General features: G+C 42.5%; 1 protein-coding gene across 1 annotated transcript in view; it reads right to left on the bottom strand.

The window, feature by feature from the left end:
- Positions 1 to 20,587, bottom strand: part of Gpr156 (G protein-coupled receptor 156) — a 76,257-nt gene that overhangs the window by 50,023 nt on the left and 5,647 nt on the right. Inside the window, 2 exon segments of the mRNA XM_036203134.1 lie at positions 7,778 to 7,914; positions 8,266 to 8,675. Of these exon segments, the coding sequence (XP_036059027.1) occupies positions 7,778 to 7,914; positions 8,266 to 8,361 (233 nt within the window). The 5' untranslated portion in view covers positions 8,362 to 8,675.

The following is a 20,587-nucleotide window of genomic DNA, read 5'->3' as shown; positions in this document are numbered from 1 at the left end:
AGCCCTACTTCTGACTGACAGTTATTTTTTTTTTTTTCAAAAACAGAATGTACCTCTACTTGTTCATGTTTCCCTACCCTGGGGACAGATAAAATTCAAGGTCTCGGAAACCCATAAATCACATTTTACACAGTATCCTGGGTACAAAGTATTCAGCTCACTAAACATTTCCTATTGACTGTAATAAGATCAGCCTCACTCAGATGATAATATAACACTCTCAGAAATGGAAAAGCAGGGAGATCCTAAGGACTTTTGTGATGAGGACCAGTGACATGAAACCCAGGGAGGCAGAGTCCAAGAAAGGGACAAGGAAGTGCTTGAGAACCATAGCGTGGATCTTCTGAAAGCAGGGCAGGTAAACACAGCTTGCACACCAGAGCATGAGACTCCGCTCTGCCAGAAGCAGCCAGGGCACCGGTGTGAGGATCCTACCTGCAGAGGACCATGTCCAGGAGTGAAGAGGGCACAGGAAAAGACACTTTCGGTCTGAATAGCTGACTGTCACTCCTCTGGGTATGGAAGGTGCTTTGTACAGAACTCTGAATTGTATGCAAAGCTACCGTGGGCCCAGGAACGGCCCTGTCTATTCTTGCGGGGTCCTCCCAAGACACAAGTGCTTGCCTGTTCTTTATCCATGCCCTTCTCAGGGTTGTTCACATAATACACGAACAACCTTGAAAAGTAACAGAGATCTCAATTCCCCTTCCTCCCTCCTTCCTCCCCCCGCCACACACACACACACACACACACACACACACACACACACACACACACCAGCTTGTAACTCACTGTAAAGGCAGGGAATCCTCTAGACCCAGTGCCCCTCTCCTTGACAGGTAACTCACTGACTATTCAAGCCTCCTCCACGGGCCCTTCTTCATGCTCATGGGATTTGGACTGTGTCCACAGGCCCGTCATTGCCCTGGGAGCCAGTCTAACTAGAAGCTGCTTACTGTTTCAGTCATGAGTGTTGACTACTTTGGCTCATGTCCATGAAACAGTAACTGGTTAAGTTGTTAGTTTGCGAGCAGAGTAAAAATCCACATTCTACACAATAATTATGATTCATATTTCTCAGACAGCAACATTTTACTGAAGATTATGATGGGAATTCCAGTGTCGACTTTGAGATACAAGATATCAATCTACAATCTATAACTGTCATCTCAATTAATAGTGAAATAAGACCTCAGAATAAAAGGCCTTATTGAACAAGGTTAGCTTAGTGTAGATTGTAGAATATAAGTCCTACTTTGTATATGTCAGAGGAGATAGATACCAGGAGAGCTTCCTGTTGGGCCTGAAATATTTAACAATTTCAGCTTAAGTTGTACAGTTTAAAAAGAATATTAGTAAAGGAATATTCTTATTAATAAGTTCATGAATAATCTAAGGGAAATATTTTTTCTATATCAGTTATTAATAGCTAGTAAAGTTATCAGATGATTTTAAGATAACTTAGCAAGACTTTTAGAAAAACATACCTGTATGTGTGGGGGGGGTGCACAACTTTAATCCCAGTACTTGGGAGGCAGAGGCAGGTAGATTTCTGAGTTTGAGGCCAGCCTGATCTAAAGAGTGAGCTCCAGGACAGCCAGGGCTATTACACAGAGAAACCCTGTCTTGAAAACAAAAACAAAAACAAAGATATACCTATATACTTTATTTCCCATGAGAGCTTTCTCAGAAAGATAACAATGTTTGTATAACATTTACTTTGACGTTATGTGTATGAGCGTTTGCCTGAACATATATATGTCTGTTCACTGTGTGTGCAGTGCCTATGGAGGCCAGAAGAAGGCATCAGATCCCCTGGGGCTAGAATTCCAAGAAGGTGGGTGTTGGGAATGGAAGCTGAGTTTCTGGAAGAGCAGCCAGTACTCTTAATCACTGAGCCTTCTCTCTAGCCCCCAATACAAACTTTCTTATGTCTGTGTCAAGACAATCATTCACTGCTATTTAAGTTTCTTATATGATTTTTTATAATTCCTCTTTCCTCTCTCCTTTTGCTAACCTCACCCACTTACAGTCAACTGTTGACCCATATGTTAGTACAAGTTAGTTAGCAACGGATTAGTTTTCTAGAATTTTGTGTAACTGGAATTATAAAACCTTTTGGACAGTCCTACCCTGTACCCTTCAGCCTGAGTGGGAATAGCCAGCCACAAGACAGCTTAGTGCTTTTCTTGTCTGTCTTTCTTTTTTTCTTTCTTTTTTTCTTTCTTTTTTTCTTTCTTTCTTTCTTTCTCTCTCTCTCTCTCTCTCTCTCTCTCTCTCTCTCTCTCTCTTTCTTTTTTAAAGTAGATACTTTTTAAGACCCTATTGCTGAAGACTTCATATACTTAAGTCACTGAATATGGAAAAATCTAACTGGTACTCAGCTGGAAGTTTTATTCTTGTTGACTACTTTTCATGGTTCTAGGAGGTGTTATGCATGCTACAAGAGGAGAAAAATCGTTATCCAGCTCACCTAACTATGAATGCTGTGAGTTACACTATTGATCTTCCTGACAAGATACACTCATTGGTGAAATAGTGCTATAGACACTATGGGAGTAACCATCCACTTTACAGGGGAAAAAATGGATTTGAGCCCACTCTGTGAGATGGAACGTGTACTGACGGCTTTTGTGTGTCAACTTGATACAAGCTAGAGTCATCAGCTGAGGAAATGCCTCCTCCATGAGATTCAGCATTTTCTCATTTAGTGATCAGTGGGGGAAGGCCAGTCCATGGTGGGTGGTGCCATCCCTAGGCTGCTGTTCCTGGGATATAAGAAGGTGGGCTGAGCAAGCCATGGGAAGCAAGCTAGTAAGTAGCCCTCCTCCATGGCCTCTGCATCAGCTCCTGCCTTCTGGATTGCCCTGTTTGAGTTGCTGTCCTGACATCCTTCAGTTATGAACAGCAATTTTGACTTATAAGCCAAATAAATATTTTCCTCCACAACTTGCTTTTTGGTCATGGTTTTTCATCACAGCAACAGAAATCCTAACTAAGACAGAACCCATCCCTGAAACTGCCAATGAGGCCAAGAAGCTATGGATAGATGCCTACTACTATTATTCTGCTAAATTAACAAAGCAATAAAATGACTCCTGGTGATTTATTGCTGTACCCGTAGGTCAATATATCACTCAGCCTTCATCAGAGAAGCTTCCTCTTGTAGATGGCAATTAGTACAGAGATCCACAACTGGTCAACATACAGAAAACAAGAGAGTGGAGAGTGCTCGGCCTTAAATGGGATGTCTGTGTCACAATCCTCTTCTCAAGGCTCAGGGGATCTATGAGGAAGAGGGATTGGAAAGATTGTAAAAGCCTGAGGTAGAGGTAGTAGATGACTTCAGGGAAACAGTGTTTCTCAGACATAACAGGACACACACACACACACACACACACACACACACACACACGACCTCAGAACTGAAATGAAGTGGATCATATGATTTGTTGTTGTTTATTTATTTGTTTATTTGCTTATTTTTGTTTGTTCATTTGTTTGTGTGAGATAGGGTTTCCCTGTGTAGCCTCAGCTCTCCTGGAACGCAGGAATTCAGGCTGGCTTCAAACTCAGAGATCCGCCTCTGCCTCTCCTTCTTAAGTGCTGGGATTAAAGGCATGTACCACCATGCCCGGCTGGATCATCTGATTGTAATGTTGCTCCTTTGAATAAATTTTATTGTTCAATAAAGTACCTTTGAAAATGGGCAATTTCATCTTTTCTTTCTTACTTCAAAAGCTACTTCCCTGTGCAATAGATTTTGGTTCACAGTGCTTATAGTCTTATTTTTTTTATAAACATTCTGACTTAATAAATTCCATATATGTATATACCAGTATATTTCTCTAGAAAACCATGACTAATAGTGTGAATCCCACATAGTTCCTTCTTATAAGGGTCTCACTGTAGGTCAGCCTACAACAGAGCAGTCTAGAGCAACCCAGTGAAGAAAAAGATGGAAGGTATTTTATACCCCAACAACAGCAATGGCATCTCATTAGTAAGCAAGTCAATAAGTCTAGTCCACACTCAAAGAGATTTCAGAAAGCGAGACTCCCTGGAGCTGGAACTCAATGAGGAATACTGCAGAGCCAACCCCCCTTCTCAACCTGACACAGAGTAGGGTGTCCATTCATTCTTCCATCCCTCATTTGACTAACTGCATCTTTAATGTTTCCCTCCAATCAGTTTGACCAGAACTTGGTCAATGTTACTAATATTTATAAAGAAGCAGCTTTGGTTATGATTTATTTTTCCTTTTTGTTTTGTGTTTTCCATTTTATCAGTTTCTACTGATCTTTGTCATTTCCTCTCCACTATTTGCTTTAGGTTTGTTTGTTCTCTAGTCTATTTTTGTGCATGGGTGAAGGTGAGATTGTGATTTGGGGCCTTTCTTCATGTCTGATAAAGAGATGAGCACCCAAAGCACTGCTCTAAAGACAGTTAACTGCTTTGATACATGTTCGTTTTCATTCAATCCAAGAGAGTTTCTATTTTACTTTTCCTTTTGATTACTTCTTTGAGGATGGTTTTATTGGAGTGTTCTCAGTAGATTCTGTGTATTTTAGGATTTTCTGAGTTTAATTTAATTCCAATGTATTCAGTGGACATACTCTGTATGACTTGAATTCTCTTAAATTTCCTTCCTTCCTTCCTTCCTTTTCTCTCTCCCCCTCCCTGTCTCCCTCCCTCCCTCCATTCCTTCCTTTCTTTCTTTTTCTTTTTTCTTTTTCATTTGTTTTATTTTTCAGACAGGGTCTAAGCTGTTCCAGAACTTGCTATATGGCCCAGGCTAGCCTCACACTTGCCCTCCTCCCTGGCTCTGCCTCCTGAGTGCTGAGGTTGCAAGCACGAATCCCCATGCCCAGTTTAAATTCAGTACAGCTTTGTCTAGGGCCTAGAGTCTTTCCTGGTCTGGTAAGTGCTCTGTGTGTCCTCGTAAAGAATGTGAAGGAGTCTGCTATTGTTGGGTGGAGGGTTAGACAAGTACCAGTTAGGTCAAGTTCCCTAGATCTTTGCTGATTTTCTGTTGTAGGCTATGTTAACTTTATTTTAAAATAAATGCAAATATCTATGACTAAATTTAATCATTATTATAGTATTTTTGTTTCTGTAATATACTTTTCTTCCTATGACATTCAAGTCCAATCACATGAAGGAACACACACACACACACACACACACACACACACACACAAGACATCAACTGAAATAAAGCGGATCACCTGACCCTGATGTTGCTCCTTTGAACAAAGTTTCCTGTTCAGTGAGGCACCCTTGGAAGTGGGTTCTTTTCCCTGCCGGAGTCTCCTAAGCTACTTCACCATACACTGTAATTTGATCTGCAGGGCTTCTTATGATCTCACTCTTTATGCCAAGTCATGTTCCCATTTTGAACAAGACAGGCGGAAAATCTTTAGTGCAATGACAGAAATATGTGTGTTTCTATTTCAGTGTTGCTCATAGGTGCTTCTGGGTTTTGTGGTTTTTGAGACAGCATTTCCCTGTGTAGCCCCGGCTGCCCTGGAACTCACTTTGTAGACCAGGCTGGCCTTGAACTCACAGAGATCTGCCTGCCTCTGGCTCCCAAATACTGGGATTAAAGGCGTGCACCACCATACCCAGCAGGTGTTTCTGTTTTAATGGTATGTATAAATGTTTGATAAAGCTTTTAAATTTTAATTTAATTATGAATGTTTTGCCTGCAGACATGTCTGTGTACTACATGTGTGCTTGGTACCTGCAGAGGCATTGGGTCCTCTGGAAGTGGTATTACAGCAGGATGTGACCTGTCATGTAGGTATTTAGAATCAAAACTGGGTCATCTGGAAGAGCAACCAGAGCTGTTAACCTTTGAGCCATCTCTACCTCCAGTGTTTGATAAATCCCATATTGTGAAAAATTACATATAAAAATTATGGATCTTGGTCAGAAGAAAAACACTAGGTTGTCCTTGAAAGCATAATACTCAAACTACATTTAACTTTGTAGTAAATCTTAACAAAATACTAATTCTCGGGCTGGAGAGATGGCTCAGTGGTTAAGAGCACTGACTGCTCTTCCAGAGGTCCTGAGTTCAATTCCCAGCAACCACATGGTGGCTCACAACCATCTGTAATGAGATCTGGTGCCCTCTGCTGGCCTGCAGGCAGAATACTGTATACATAATAAATAAATAAATCTTAAAAAAAAATACTAATTCTCCCAATTAAAGCACTAACCCTCAGTCAATATTCATGATGCTCTGTATCCAGAATCACAGCTTACTTTTGTAGCCTTAAATCTCAAGATGTAGGTTCTATGGCCTTTATCCTCAATAGACAATATTGTCGCTAAAATTTAAAATGGACTCTAGACCCGGCGCATTCTTCAACAATCGAGGGGTTTTGTTTGTTTTTAACAAGGCAAATATCTCCTTTATGTCCTCTTATACTCATTCAACTTTGTGGGTAGAGAAGACACAGCTCCTGAAGCCACTGAACTGGCCACGACTTATACTAAGGGAGCATACTACATGGTATTCTCAGGTTTCTCTCCTTTCAGGGATCAGAGGTTTAAATTTTATTCTACTTTTTAGAGTGTGTGTGTGTGTGTGTGTGTGTGTGTGTGAGAGAGAGAGAGAGAGAGAGAGAGAGAGAGAGAGGACAACTTGTAACAACTAGTTCTCCCCCTCTGCCATGTGGAGTCTCAGGATCAAACTCAGGTCAACAAACTTGGCAGCAAGCTCCTCTACCCACTGAACCATCTCACTGACTGGGAAGGAAGAGCCTACCTCAAACTTGCTATAGCCAAGGATGGCTGTGGTGGTTTGAATAGCAATAGCCCCCATAGACTCATGTGTTTGAATGCTTGGCTCATAGGGAGTGGCACTTTTAGGAGGTGTGGCCTTGTTGGAGTAGGTGTGGCCTTGTTGGACAAAGTGTGACACTCTTGGGGCAGGCTTGGAGGTCTTATATGCTCAAGCTATGCCCCGTCTGGTACCCAGTCTCCTTCTGTTGACTGTGGATCAAGATGTAGAACTCTCAGCTCCTTCTCCAGCATGTCTGCCTGCATGTTGCCATGTCACCCTCCATATAATGGACTAGATCCCTGAAACTATAAGTCACCCCCAGTGAAATGTTTTCCTTTATAAGAGTTGCCATAGTCATGGTGTTCTTCACAGCAATAAAACCCTAACTAAGACAATGACCTTGAATTCCTAATCTTCCCACCTCCCCTCCTGAGTTCTGAGATTACAGGCATGTGTCATCACACTTGGTTGAATGTGATGCTGGAGACTGAACTCAGGGCTGTGTGAATGCTGGGCAGGCACTCTACCAGCCAAGTTGCCTCTCCAGCACAAAGTTTCTTGTTTCCACTGACAAAGCTTGCCCCTGAATGCTTTCAACTACCGGTTTACTGAGAGCCAATCATGTGTGGGACAATGCTATCCTTGTATAATTTGTTGACCCTGCACTAGCTGGCATTATAGAAACCTTGTAGTTCTCTAACCCAATGCACATACTTTCCCCGGTCATTTTCTTGGTAGCATTCACCACTTGGATTGGTCTTCCCTCCAAGGCCACCAAACACATATACTGAGCACCCATTAAGTGTCAATCTGTTGTAAATGCTAGAGGCACTGTGGGGAGCATGAGACACGGGGTCCCTGTGATCCCAGGCTTTGCATTGATGGACTCTGGCTAAGCTGCTCACAGAGCCAAGATGATGTTAGCACTCTGGGTTTCCCGGTTCTGCTTACAGGAGGTGGGACTCTAGGCAGGAGTCTGCTTACCTGTTCTTCCTGCAGCGAATTGTGAAAGCGAAAAAGAAGAGCCCCAGAAGTAGTCCACAGCTGAGGAAAGTCCAAACAACACCCAAGAGGGTGGGAGACAGGGGAGAGATGTCTGCGCTGCTGGGCTGTGAATCAGTCTAGAGGTAGAATTAAAAAAAGAAAAAAGAAAAAAAAAAGAAGCCGTTAAGAATGATCTGCTGGGCTTAGTGGCACACGCCTTTGATCCCAGCACTTGGGAGGTAGAGACAGGTGGATCTCTGTGAGTTCGAGGCCACCCTGGCCTGCAGAGTGAGTTCCAGGACAGGCACAAAGCTACACAGAGAAACCCTGCCTCGAAAAACAAAACAAGAATGAAGGCCCTATAGACACCAAAGCTGAGTCATCCTACAAGGCAGTTTCTCCTCCACCACCCCCATCACCACCACCACCACCAGCATCCCCACCACTGTGTATGTGAGGAACACTGATGCCCACAGCTGCTCACTTACAATGGTTGTCTTGCAAAGATCATGAAGGGGTCTCCGATCCAGCTCCTGGCCAGGGAAACTGTCACAAAATTCAGAGCAGTTGATTTCCAGCTCCATGTCACCACATGCTCCCTCTGTGGGCACCTACGCGGTCTTGGTTACTCCCTGGCAAGGATGTGGACACGACTCACGTCTTCCCTTCAGAGGCCCCATCCCAGAGCTGCTTCTAGACTCCAGATCCAAGGTGAAAAGGGGATCTGGGTAGAAGTGCAGGTTCTTTCATTAGGCTCCTTCATCAGTCATATTTGAACACCAGACACTCTTCAGCAGGAACCCTTGCCGCCAGCGGGTACCACGTGATCAAGATGGGCATCTCAGGTCGTACAACGTGTGGATTCCGGTTCACCACTAGAGGGCAGTCAAACTGGGCCCTGGAGGAAAGCAGTTAGACCAGCTACCAAACATGCACACACAGGTTTAAAATACTTTTTCTATCTGAACTATGCGTACTTATGTTCTATCACGTGTAGTTATATGCTTATAAATATCACAACATTTAAAAATAGAAAATACTTTAATAAATATATTTAAAAACTCATTGTAATGGATACTTTAGAAACAGAGATAAAGTAAGTGCATTTAAGAATTTCTAGGTTAAAATCTCTTCACTCTCCAGAGCCTTTTAATGGCCAAGCTCTTGAAAAACTTTACTTTTGATTTATAGGGCACATCTCCCCCGTTTCCCTCTGCAAAATTCATGTCCTAAGATCTTTCCACATAGCTCCAGGCATATGCTCTTTTGGATCCTAGGTGATTCTGGCTAAGTACCCTATGTTATCTCTCTACATCAATTACCTTTTAGCTATTTTCTCCTGTCTCTCGGGGCATAGAAGAGCCTTCCGTGTTCAGACAGCTGAGTTGCCCTGAGCTTGTACTGGTTTTTAAATTGTCAGAATTGCCGAAGTGTAACGGGCTAGTCAGGCTCTAGGGAGAGGGGCTGAGAAAAGGGCCGAGAAGGTTTCACCTCTCTCAGAAGGTATTTGTAATATGAATATTGAGATCTGGAAAGAAGTGAAGCCAGACATCTAGAATCTCGGGGCTTGGGATGCCGAGTTAGGTGAGCCTGTCTAGAAACATAGACAAGGAAGGGGGAGGGGTGGAAGACAGGGGGGTGGCATGTGCGGTTCACGGGTCACAGACTGGACATGCCTGCATCTTATCCTTCCTTTTTAAAACCAATCCATCCTTTAAGAGAGAAAAAAGATCTGGGGCTAATGGAGAGAACTTAAGAGGATGCCATTTCTGCCTTGTGCTTTTGTGGAGGAAGATTGGGACAAATATTAATTGCTACTAATCAATAGTCACTGAACACTAGGCCCACGATTGAGGCAGAACAATGGTGACAGGTGCGGAGTGTCATCTTTGGAGTCTGTGTGCTCAGACATGGACAATGTAGCAGCAGGTGTCGCCCGGTCACTGGCCACTACTATGTTCCTGAATTATTTACCAGCTTCATGACAGGGCACTCTTGAGAAAACTGAAGTCCACTGTCTCCCATTAGCATTGAATTCTTGGGTGGTCTGGGCAGAAGACTGGATATAAAATTTACAAAACAAACAAGGCATGGCTATTCATAACCTAGTTTTGTTGGAATTCTCACTAACAAGGCTCTTTCTTTTTTTCAGACATCCCCTACTGAGCAATGTCCCAAATCACAGAGCAGATCACACCATGATAGTCTGGAGGAAATGTGCTCTATATTGTCTTTTCCATCACATTGGTAAGCCAAAGACACATATTTCTGGCTTGGTAGTTCTTCGTGGTCTGGACCACTCTGTGAATATAGGATGTTTAGTGGCATGCTTGGCACTCCCCTCCCAGGTTCAACAACCACAAATGTCTCCTCCAGTCATTGCCAACTGTCCCCAGCATGTGCCAAATTGAGACTCCCTGGTAAAGACATGTGATGCAGTACATACTCGAGGAAACCCTGAGAAGTAAAGCTCTGGGAACTAAGTCTCCAGAAGCCCTTCCTTGGGTCCATGACTCTCCAGTTCAGGAACCTTACATAGGACAGTATTAAACTGCCATATGGGCAGGCAGGCATAAAATGCCAGAGAGGGCACTTAGTCACAGAAATCCACAAATGAACCAATCACAGGTGCATCTCAGTGTTAACAAACTCCTAGGTCCAAGGTCTGAAACAGTGGAGGGCTTGGCCGTTGAAAAGAGAGCTGCTGAAATTTATAGTGTTGACTCACTGGGGAGAGGCATCAGACCATGAGAAGAGAGTCAGAACCCAGGCTCAAGGTGTGAAGTCTGCCACACCCTTCCTAAAGCAAGTCCACTCCCACATCCCCATCAGTAAAGTCCCCTTGAGGAAACTATGTGTTACACCCAGCAGCAGACTCAAGGCCATGTGCTTACAGTTCATTTATCAGTCACAACAGAATTCTTTCCCACGTTGATGTGTCCATGTTTTATGGGGCTTTCAATGGTCTTATATCCTATTTATTAACTTATTTATTTCTTTTTAATTCTAAGTAATCCTATTTATTTCTGGCCATTGAAAAATTGGTCACATGACCAATTTAAAAACTTAAAAAACCAGACTTAAAAACCAGACAAAAAGTATGAAGATTTTTTTTTTTTTTTTTTTTTTTTTTTTTTTTTTTTTTTAGACATTGGGCAACAGATCATAGGACTTTGGCTCCAAAGAGACATTCTGCCTGAAGGCAGATTCTGGGCTGGGGCAGCAAGCGGAGAAGTAACCCAAGCAGAAAGAGATGTCTTGCTGAGATAAAGGAAGGGAGGGAGGGAGGAAGGAAGGAAAAGGTGAGGTGGCTGGAAATGGAAGATAGAGTAATGGAGAAGAGAAAGTACAGAGAGGAAGGGAGAGAGAGAGAGAGAGGGAGAAAGTGCTTAGGGGGTCTGCAGGGAGCCTCAGGCTTTCACAGACCTTTGTCCAAGTGAGAGATCACATCTTAAAGCTGAAGAAGTAACTATTGGCAGGCAGCATCTGCACAGTCCCCAGAGCTGAGTACTCTGTGTTCCACAGTGTTCCCAGCAAATGGAGGAAAGAGACTCATAATATGCAGAACACTGAATAGAGTCCTCAGGAAAGTCACACTGTAGAGGTTGAACTAAATTAACCCAAGTCCAAAGGGTGCTCTCGGCCTGTCCTAACAGTGTTTCAGAAAACAAAGCAAAAACCAAGTGTGCCTACGAAGGACCAGAGCAACTTAGAGAGTATTCGGCCCTTTCAAGAACACAACTCAATTCTTTTTCAGCAACACAACAGGATCTAACAGTTAATAACATAAATTAGAAATGTCTATCATCCAGGAGCTGGAGACATAGCTCAGCTGTAAAATGCTTGCTGACAAGCGTAAGAACATGGGTTAAATCCCCAGCACCCATGTTTTTTTAAAAAAAGCCAAACATGGCAGTGTACACTTGTAATCCCAGCACTGGGGAGTTGGAGACAGAAGATCCAGCCAGGGTAGCTGGGATTGGTGAGCATAAGGGTTAAGGAGAGACCCTGTCTCAAAAAGTAAAGTGGATGACAATTGAAAGAGACAAGCTGCTTCGACCTCATGTGCACATATACATGATCTTGTAGATACACACACACACACACACACACACACACACACACACACACACATACACAGGCATGCACACGCACACACAACATCCAATAAACATGCCAAGCATTTAAAGATTCAAAGCAAATACAACTCCCAAATGTAAAAAATTTAAAATATAGTTCGATGGAAACAGAGAACAGAAAAGATAGAGCTGGCACATACAGACCTTAAAACAACTGTTCTAGTAGCTACCAGAAGAGACAGTAAAGGCCTAGGAAACAAAGACACAAAGGAGAGCTGAACAGCACTCCCTCAGATAAAAACAGAACATCTGAAACAAAGTACCCTCCATTAAACACCTTAGAAAGAAATACTGGTTACCTTAAAGACTTGGCAAGGAAAATTACAGAAGATGAAACATAGAAGAAAAAATGGTTACTAAAAATGAGCACAGGGATGTGTGGCATGTTAGTGAGTGCTCCAGCATATGTAGAACTGTGATTCCAAGTGGAGAGGGCAGAAAGCAATTAGAAAGAAATAACAATCTTATTAAGAAATTTCAGGCTGAGAAAATAGAACTGGGTACTACAAGCAGTTGATGGCTTCTAGAGGACAGAGAGTTAGTTGTTTTATTTTTTTAATTTTATTTACTTTATGTATGAGTGCTTTTTTTCCTGCATGTACATCTTTATGCCAGAAGAGAACATCAGATCCCCCTAGAGATGGTTGTGAGCCACCATGTGGTTGCTGGGAATTGAACTCAGGACCTCTGGAAGAGCAGTCAGTGCTCTTAAACACTGAGCCATCTCTCCAGTCCCTGGTTTTTTGTTTTTTTTTTTTAAGGTGTGGCCCTGGTAGATGGACCTTGCTCCAGTAGATTGTCCCATGCCCATATATGGGATTCAGTGGGATAGATCTGTATCTCTGCCTATCTATCTATCTATCTATCTATCTATCTATTTATCTATCTGTCATCTATCTATCTATCCATTCACCCATCCATCTTTCTCTTTCTTTCTTCCTTTCTTTTCTTTCTTTCCATCTGTCATCTATCTATCTATCTATCTATCTATCTATCTATCTATCTATCCATCCATCCATCCATCCATCCATCCATCCACCCATCCATCTCTCTTCTATCTATGTATATATGTATATACATAAAGTGTCCTATAAAGTTGGAGTTGGGGTGGATCTGGCAGGAGTTGGGGGGAGGGATGAAGGTGAATGTTATCAAGATATTTTGTATGCATATATGAAATTCTAAGAATTAATAAAATACATTTAAAAAAAGAAATGTCAGAGGAAAGTCTTGGTGCCAAAGTAAAATGATACCAGATATAAATGTGGACCTAAGCAAAGGAATCCAGAGAGGTGAAAAAGGTAAATTTAATTGTGTGGCCATTTCCTCCAGAGTAAAACATGGAGGGAGAGGAGGGAGACTCACGGGCTCATGAAACTCACAAGAAACTCGGAACAATTAGGAAGCTCAAGAAACTTATAAGACTCACTGGAGGGAAGAAGACTCAGAAGCCCTGACCCTAAGGTCGTATAGGCATCTCTCTAGTCCCATAAGCAGTAGGATTTTTATACACAGTGGGTCATTCTAAGTGAAAAGAATACTGTAGTGTTCCTGGGCCAACTTAGCCTTCCATCCAGTATGTGGAGTTTGACTTTCCTTTTCCTATGCTGGGATATAATAAGCGGCACCGTAACAGTCATAGCCTGGTTTTAATTTAAGCTCCAGCTTCATAATCCTATAATAGTAGTGTCTCGGGCCAGGACTTCTTCGGTTCTTAGCTGCCTGCTCAATGAAACACTCAATCTTTTTATCATCCAAGTCGTGATTCTTAAATGATCTCAGTCAGACTTAGGGAGGTTATGAACTCTTTCCTGGGGAAAGTCGAATCTGTAGTGATGATCTCCCCCCTCCCCACCTCTCCTGTCCCTTTGCTTTTGCTTGCTTTGAGTTTCGTTTCCTTTCAGTTGATTAGGATGAAGGATGAAGGTTTTGATTCAAAGCTTTCTTTTTCTTACTGTTTGTTTATTTACTTTTTCAGACAGGGTCTTCCTTTGTAGTTCAGGATAGCTTGAAGCTCACTATGTAGCCCAGGATGTCTTAAAACTCACCCTTCTGAGTTCTGAGACTACTGGTTGATGCCTGCCTGGTGGGACTGCTCTCACCAGCATCTCCCGCCAGACACTGGTCTGCTATGTGACGTTTCCACACTCACTCAGTGGAAATAGTTTCTCTCTCTCTCTCTCTCTCTCTCCCTCTCTCTTTTGAGACAGGGTTTCTCTGTGTAGCTTTGCGCCTTTGGAGATCAGGCTGGCCTCGAACTCACAGAGATCCGCCTGCTTTTGCCTCCCGAGTGCTGGGATTACAGGCGTGTGCCACCACCGCCCGGCATAGTTTCTCTTTTGATTTATTCTTGTTTTATTTTTCCATTTTTTAAGTTATATATTTTTGTTGTTGTTTTGTTTTGTTTTGTTTTGAGACAGGGTCTCACTATGTAGACCTGGCAGGCCTGGAACCCATCATGTTGACTAGGCTGTCCTTGAACTCACAGAGCCCCACTTGCTTCTGCCTCCCGAGTGCTGGGATTAAAGGTGTGTGCCATCATACCCAGCTAGTCTGTGTTCATGCGATTGTTGTGTGTGTAGTCTGTGTACATGCGTGTGTGAATGTATCCAAGTGTATGTGGAGGGTGAGGGTCAGATCTAGTGTCTTCTTCTACTAGTCTTCACCTTCCTTTTTTGAAACACAGTAAACCCAGAACTTACTGGCTGGCTGGCTAGATTGCTTGGCTAACAAGTTCCAGGACCCTTCCGGCACACCTTACCCCAGAGCAAGGGTTACAGATGCACACCATCATGCCTGGCTTTCCTGTGGGCCTGCAGCCAGGTTCTCATGTGGTAGACACTGTCCCCACCAAGCATCCTCCCCAGCCCTTGATTAATTCTTTGACTCATAAGTCATTCTGAAGCATGCTATTTTGTTATCAGATGTTTATAGATTTCTGTCACTGATTTCTCAATTCCACCATGTTCAAGAACGTGTTCTGAATAACTTCAATCTCTTTAAATGTACTGAGTCTTTGTGGTATGATATAATGCAGCATATGGTCTGTCTTGATATATGTTCCACTTATACTTAAAAAGTGTGGTGGTTTCAGGGAGAATGGCCTCTATAGGCCGTATCTGAACACTTGATCTCCAGTATGAAATTTCATGAGCAGGATCAGGAGGTGTGGCCTTGTTGGAGGAGGCATGTCACTGTGGGTGGGCTCTGAGGTTTCAACAGCCCAGCCTAGACCCGGTCTCCCTCTGCTTCCTGCCTGTAAATCAGAGGTAAGCTCTCAGCCACTCTTCCAGCACCATGCCTGCCTGCCTGCCTGCCTGCTGCCATAAGGGTGGGAAATTCTAACCTTCTGGAACTGTGAGCCCCAAATTAAATCCCTTATTTTCTAAGCAGCCTTGGTCATGGTGGCTTTTTGTTTTGTTTTGTTTTGTTTTTTAAGATTTATTTATTTATTATGTATACACCATGTTTGACTGCAGGCCAGAAGAGGGCACCAGATCTCTTTACAGATGGTTGTGAGCCACCATGTGGGTGCTGGGAATTGAACTCAGGACCTCTGGAAGAGCAGTTGGTGCTCTTAACCACTGAGCCATCTCTCCAGCCTGGTCATGGTGTTTTGTCTGGCAACACAAAAGTAGCTAAGACAAAAACAATGTATATTTTCCTGTTGTTGTAATGGGTCACATAAAGATCAATGATGTCAAGATGGTTTGTTATATTGTCATCTTTGCCATCTGTGATTGTTCTTGTTGTTTTGTTTATCACACCATTAGGCCTGAGGAGTGTCCTGAGAAACTCTCTGACGTGTTCTCTTCTCCAGTATTCTTTCCCGTCAATCCTAGTCGCCTGTCTGTCTTCCTAGACTTGACGGCAGAATTTTAGCTATTCTTTTTGTTCTGTATTCTGGAAGCCCCATCTTGGTGTGCCTGTTGTTTTATTTCACTGAATCTCATAAATCGTGATTAAGCACGTAGATACCCTAGGTCACCTTCTTTCCCCAAAAGAAAACAGAAGTGGCTTCTGTCAGGGGCCTACGTAAGAACAGATCCCTCTGATCAGTCAATGACTGGCTGATTAGGGTTTCATCTTGTACGAGACCTCTTCTGTCTCCCCAACTGTGCAGTCATAATCCTGCAGGAACCCCAGAAAAAAGCTAGGATGCTTTTCAGGCTTTTCCATCTAGGTAGGATCTGAACCCCAACTTTTATCTTCAAGTAGGAGGGCTGCAGAGATAGCTCAGCAATAAAAAACACTTACAGGGGACCTGAGATCAATTCCCAGCACCCACATGCTGGCTAACAAACATCTATAATTTCAGTTCCAGGGAATCTGATGCCCTCTTCTGGCCTTAGTGGGCACTGCATCAATGTGGTGTATAGCCACACATGCAATCAAAACAGCCCCATACTTAAAATGTTTTAAAAGCATTTTAAAATAAAACAACAACAAGGTAAATAGTTCTGGTTAGCTCTCGAGCTTTTTAATTTTTTAAGGTTTATTTTTATTATGTGTCTGCATATGGGTATGTGCACATGTGTGCACCTGATCCCTCTGTATGTAGCTGGAGTTGCAGATGCTTGTGGGCCGCCTAACTTGAGTGCTAGGAATTGAATTCTTGTTCTTGGAAAGAGCAATGCTCTTGACCACTGAACATTTGCTCTAGTACCCCAGTGTTTACAAAAGCACTTTCCCCTGCTTGATTTTTTTAAAAAACTCTGTCTGTGCTACTTACAAGTCGGTAAAGGGCTGAAGGGAAGTGTTCATAGACCTGTAGGCCGATTGCTCTGTGCCTCATTTCTTTTGTGACTGTGGTCTCCCATGTCCAGTTCACATGTCTGTGCTTTCTTCTCAGTCCTATTAGACTGCACATATTTTTCTGAGACTCCTAGCCGCTACTTTATTGTTTATAATCAAAGTGGCCCAAGGGAAAAGAATGTTTGGAATGTGAGGTATTTAGTGAGTTTCTCTCCTTCTGGAGGTTTCTTAGCTCTTGAGTTCTTAACTGCCTTAGTATGTCTTCTATGACTACGAATAGTGTTTTTGTTTGTTTGTTTGTTTTGTTTTGTTTTGTTTTGTTTTGTTTTAAATACAGCTTTTCTAGATTTTTCTCCATGGGAGCAATAGTCTACTGCCGGTTAGCTTGTGACTACCAGAAGCAGATACTGAATACTGGAAGATCTTTAACCTTACTTTGTTGTTGTTGTTGTTATTGACAAGACCAAACAGTTTAAAGATGGTTTAGTGGGTAAGGGCACCTGTTACTAAGTCTGATGTCTTGAGTTCGATTACTGGGTCCTATGTGGTAGAAGGAGATAACCATGTCCTTCAAGTTGTCTTTCCGACTTTCACATTTTTGAGCACAGAAATGTACAAAGAAATGTAATTTCAAAGTAAAGGTAACATTTACCCAGTGAGTACAAATACTAGTACTATACAACATGACTATTCTTACTATTAACTACATTAATTAAGATACTTAATAGAGCCAGGTGGTTGTGGTGCACATGCCTATAATCCTAGCACTCAGGAGGCAGAGGCAGGCAGATCTCTGTGTGTTTGAGGCCAGCCTGGTTGACAGAGCGAGTTCCAGGACAGCCAAAGCAACATAAAGAAACCCTTTCCATAAAGAAAAAAGAAAGAAAGAAAGAAAGAAAGAAAGAAAGAAAGAAAAGATACATAATAGAATCCTTAAGTTATAAAAGACACTTATGTGCACAAATTTAATTATCATTATCATTGAGTACATATTTAAAAAGTAAAGGTTTATATAAAATACATATTAACATAAAAGCTAATGTTTATTTGCAGGCTATGTATGTGTGTGTATATATATATATATATATATATATATATATATATATATATATATATATATATATATATATTTATGCAAGCTAACTTTAAACATTTCTCCTTAGAAATTAGTTGTAATAATTTCTATCCTGTTTCTCTTGTTTTTAATATTCAATCTGGGATTTGAAATCCACTCTGAAGCTGCTAAGTCCAAACTGCAGCCTACAGAAGCAGTTTTTTTCTGTAGCAGCCTACAGAAAGAAGTTTTCCCAGGTGACTGCCTGGAAAAGGAGTTAATTCGAAAATGTTGGCATTTTAAGTGCAGAATCCTGTCGGATAAGGGTCAGGATCACACATTCCCACACCTTGTCTTCTAGCTCACCCGCCCACGTTCACACTGCCGCCTTCAACTGAGGATTTAAAACCCTTGCTTTTTGGCCGGTTAGCTGGAATTCGCTGGCTTGTATCACCTTCCTCAATGGCCCTGTGTTGTTTTATCCATCTCCGGTGTGGTGGGGAATCCTGCTTTTCCCTCGCCCAATAGACTAAATTTAGAAGCCCAACAAGAGCAAAACTGAACGTGAAAGCCAAGTACTATTGAAAAGCTCGTCCCTAACTCCAGGGTTCACAAAAATCATTTGTTTAAGACTGCTCCCATCTGTTGCTTGGCGCGGATCCTTACGCTCCAAGACCCCTGCCTCCGCATGTAATTATCCTCCCGTTAAATAATCAGTTACAGTTGGTTGACTATATGCTTACAAAGCGCCCCCAAATCCTTAAAATGGAAGAAGACTGAGACAGGAGGGGAAGGGCCTTTCCCAATGCAGCCCTTGAAGAAAGGACACCGCAAACAGCAGATAGGGCTTGGTGGGAGAGCAAGGACACTTTATTGAAGGCCTGGCCCTCCCCAGCACACCGCCCCCCCCCCCTCCAGATGAAGGCCGTGGGTAATTCTACTGCACAGCATGGAACAAATGAGCGAGGGGAATTATAAACAGTCTGGCCAACCAACAGCCAAGAGAGATTTGATGAAGCCAAAGCCCTGCAGACTCCCTACCCACTGAGCCGGTATAATCCACGCTTGGCAGAGTCTCCCTGGAGGCACTCCTGCAGACGGACAGACAGACGCACACAGACAGGCCTTCCTGCCCGAAGGTAGAGGCAGAAAGACAAAAGGAGGAAGGGGGTCCCCTCTTCCACCCTGAGGGTTACACTTGTGTGTATTCCCTTTGGCCCAGAAATGCCAGTCTGTGGAGTCTCTCCAACAGAAACGGTAATCAGAGTGTGTGGGGACTAGGGACATCGCTCCGTGGTAGAGCACTGCATGGCATGCATAAGGCCCTGGGTTCAACCTTTAGCCCTGCTAAATACATACATACATATATACATACATACATACATACATACATACCCCTTGAAGTGTATGGGTCAACATAGAACAGTGATTAGAGCATAATTTGTTGTGTAGAAAACAAACTGGAGGAAAACATGAACAGCTATCAATGGAGAAATTATGAAAATTTTCTATTAATATAAATTGATTACTTATGTGTTAATCTAAAATAATGTACATATTAACCTAAAATAATGTAAAATGAAACAGCATAGTAACTGGTACGTTATTACCCTGTTTACATATAAAAGGTGGGCACTGATACCTGCTCAGGTCATGTCTGGGAATATATTAAGTCAACCTAACCTCCTCTTGTTACCTCCTTTAGATTACATTGCACCGAGCCTCTCTCTAGACTGGACAGGACATGGTAGAATAGCCTGGAAGTCCTTTTTATAACCATATCTCAAGATTTTGCCTATGTTGGACACACATCTCAAGAATGGCTCAAAATATGACCCAATCTCTGGCCAAAAGTTACATGGATACCCATGACAAACAGACTAAAGTCCCATCAATGCATTGGCCTTTAGTTATCTGTCTCTATCTATCTATCTATCTATCTATCTATCTATCTATCATCTATTATCTATCTTTCCTTATTTCTTTCTTCCTTTTTATCATCTATCTATCTATCTATCTATCTATCTATCTATCTATCTATCATCTATGTATCTCAGACAGAGTTTTACTATGTAGTCTGGCTGTCCTGGAACTCTATGTAGTCCAAGCTGGCCTCGAACTCATAAAGATCCTCCTGAGTACTTCTTCTTGAGTACTGGGGTGTAAGGTGTGTGCCACCCACCAGCTTTATCTGTTACCAAAGCCTGGCCATTCATCTCCTCACCCTCTTTGTACCTTCCTCAAACCATACCAGCACTTTGGTCCTGATTATAATACCTGATCTTACTCTACTTCAAATAATAGATTTGCCTCTGGAAAACCCCTTCTACACTGTAGCTGCCAGCCAGAGAGGCATTGATCCTTCAGAACCCTACCCCAACATCATTTCTTCTTTTGACTTTTTTCTCTCATGGAAATCCTGCAGAGACTCCACCCCTGGCCATAGCCTCTCATGGCAGGAAGTCATAATTTAATTGAAGCACTGGGCATAGTTAACTTGTGCAGGCTCTGTCCATGACAGAATCAGAGGAACTAAGCCTCCCATTTGAAATGTAAGCATCCCATTTTTGATGAATCCTTCTGCATCCTAGCATGTTCTCTTTACTGTTCCCTCTAGATCACATCTGTGAGTGTTCCTCATTAACAAGCCCTCCTCTCCTTATGCCATTTCAACAGCACATACTTGATGTGAACACACTGGAAGCTAATAGTTTTCTGTGGGCTTCTTATCTCCATCCCCAGAAAGCAGGGTGCTCTAACACTGGCTCCAGGAACACGGCATCATGAGGCTGTATTGTCTGTCTGTATAGCTTATGAGTATGACAAACAGCTCAGAAAAACGCCTTGAGAAATCTAGATGGA

The sequence above is a fragment of the Onychomys torridus genome, chromosome 12 (assembly GCF_903995425.1).
Source record: "Onychomys torridus chromosome 12, mOncTor1.1, whole genome shotgun sequence".
In the NCBI taxonomy this organism is placed as follows: domain Eukaryota; kingdom Metazoa; phylum Chordata; class Mammalia; order Rodentia; family Cricetidae; genus Onychomys; species Onychomys torridus.
Note: the sequence above shows the minus strand (reverse complement) of the source record. Positions and strands in the feature narration are given on the sequence as shown.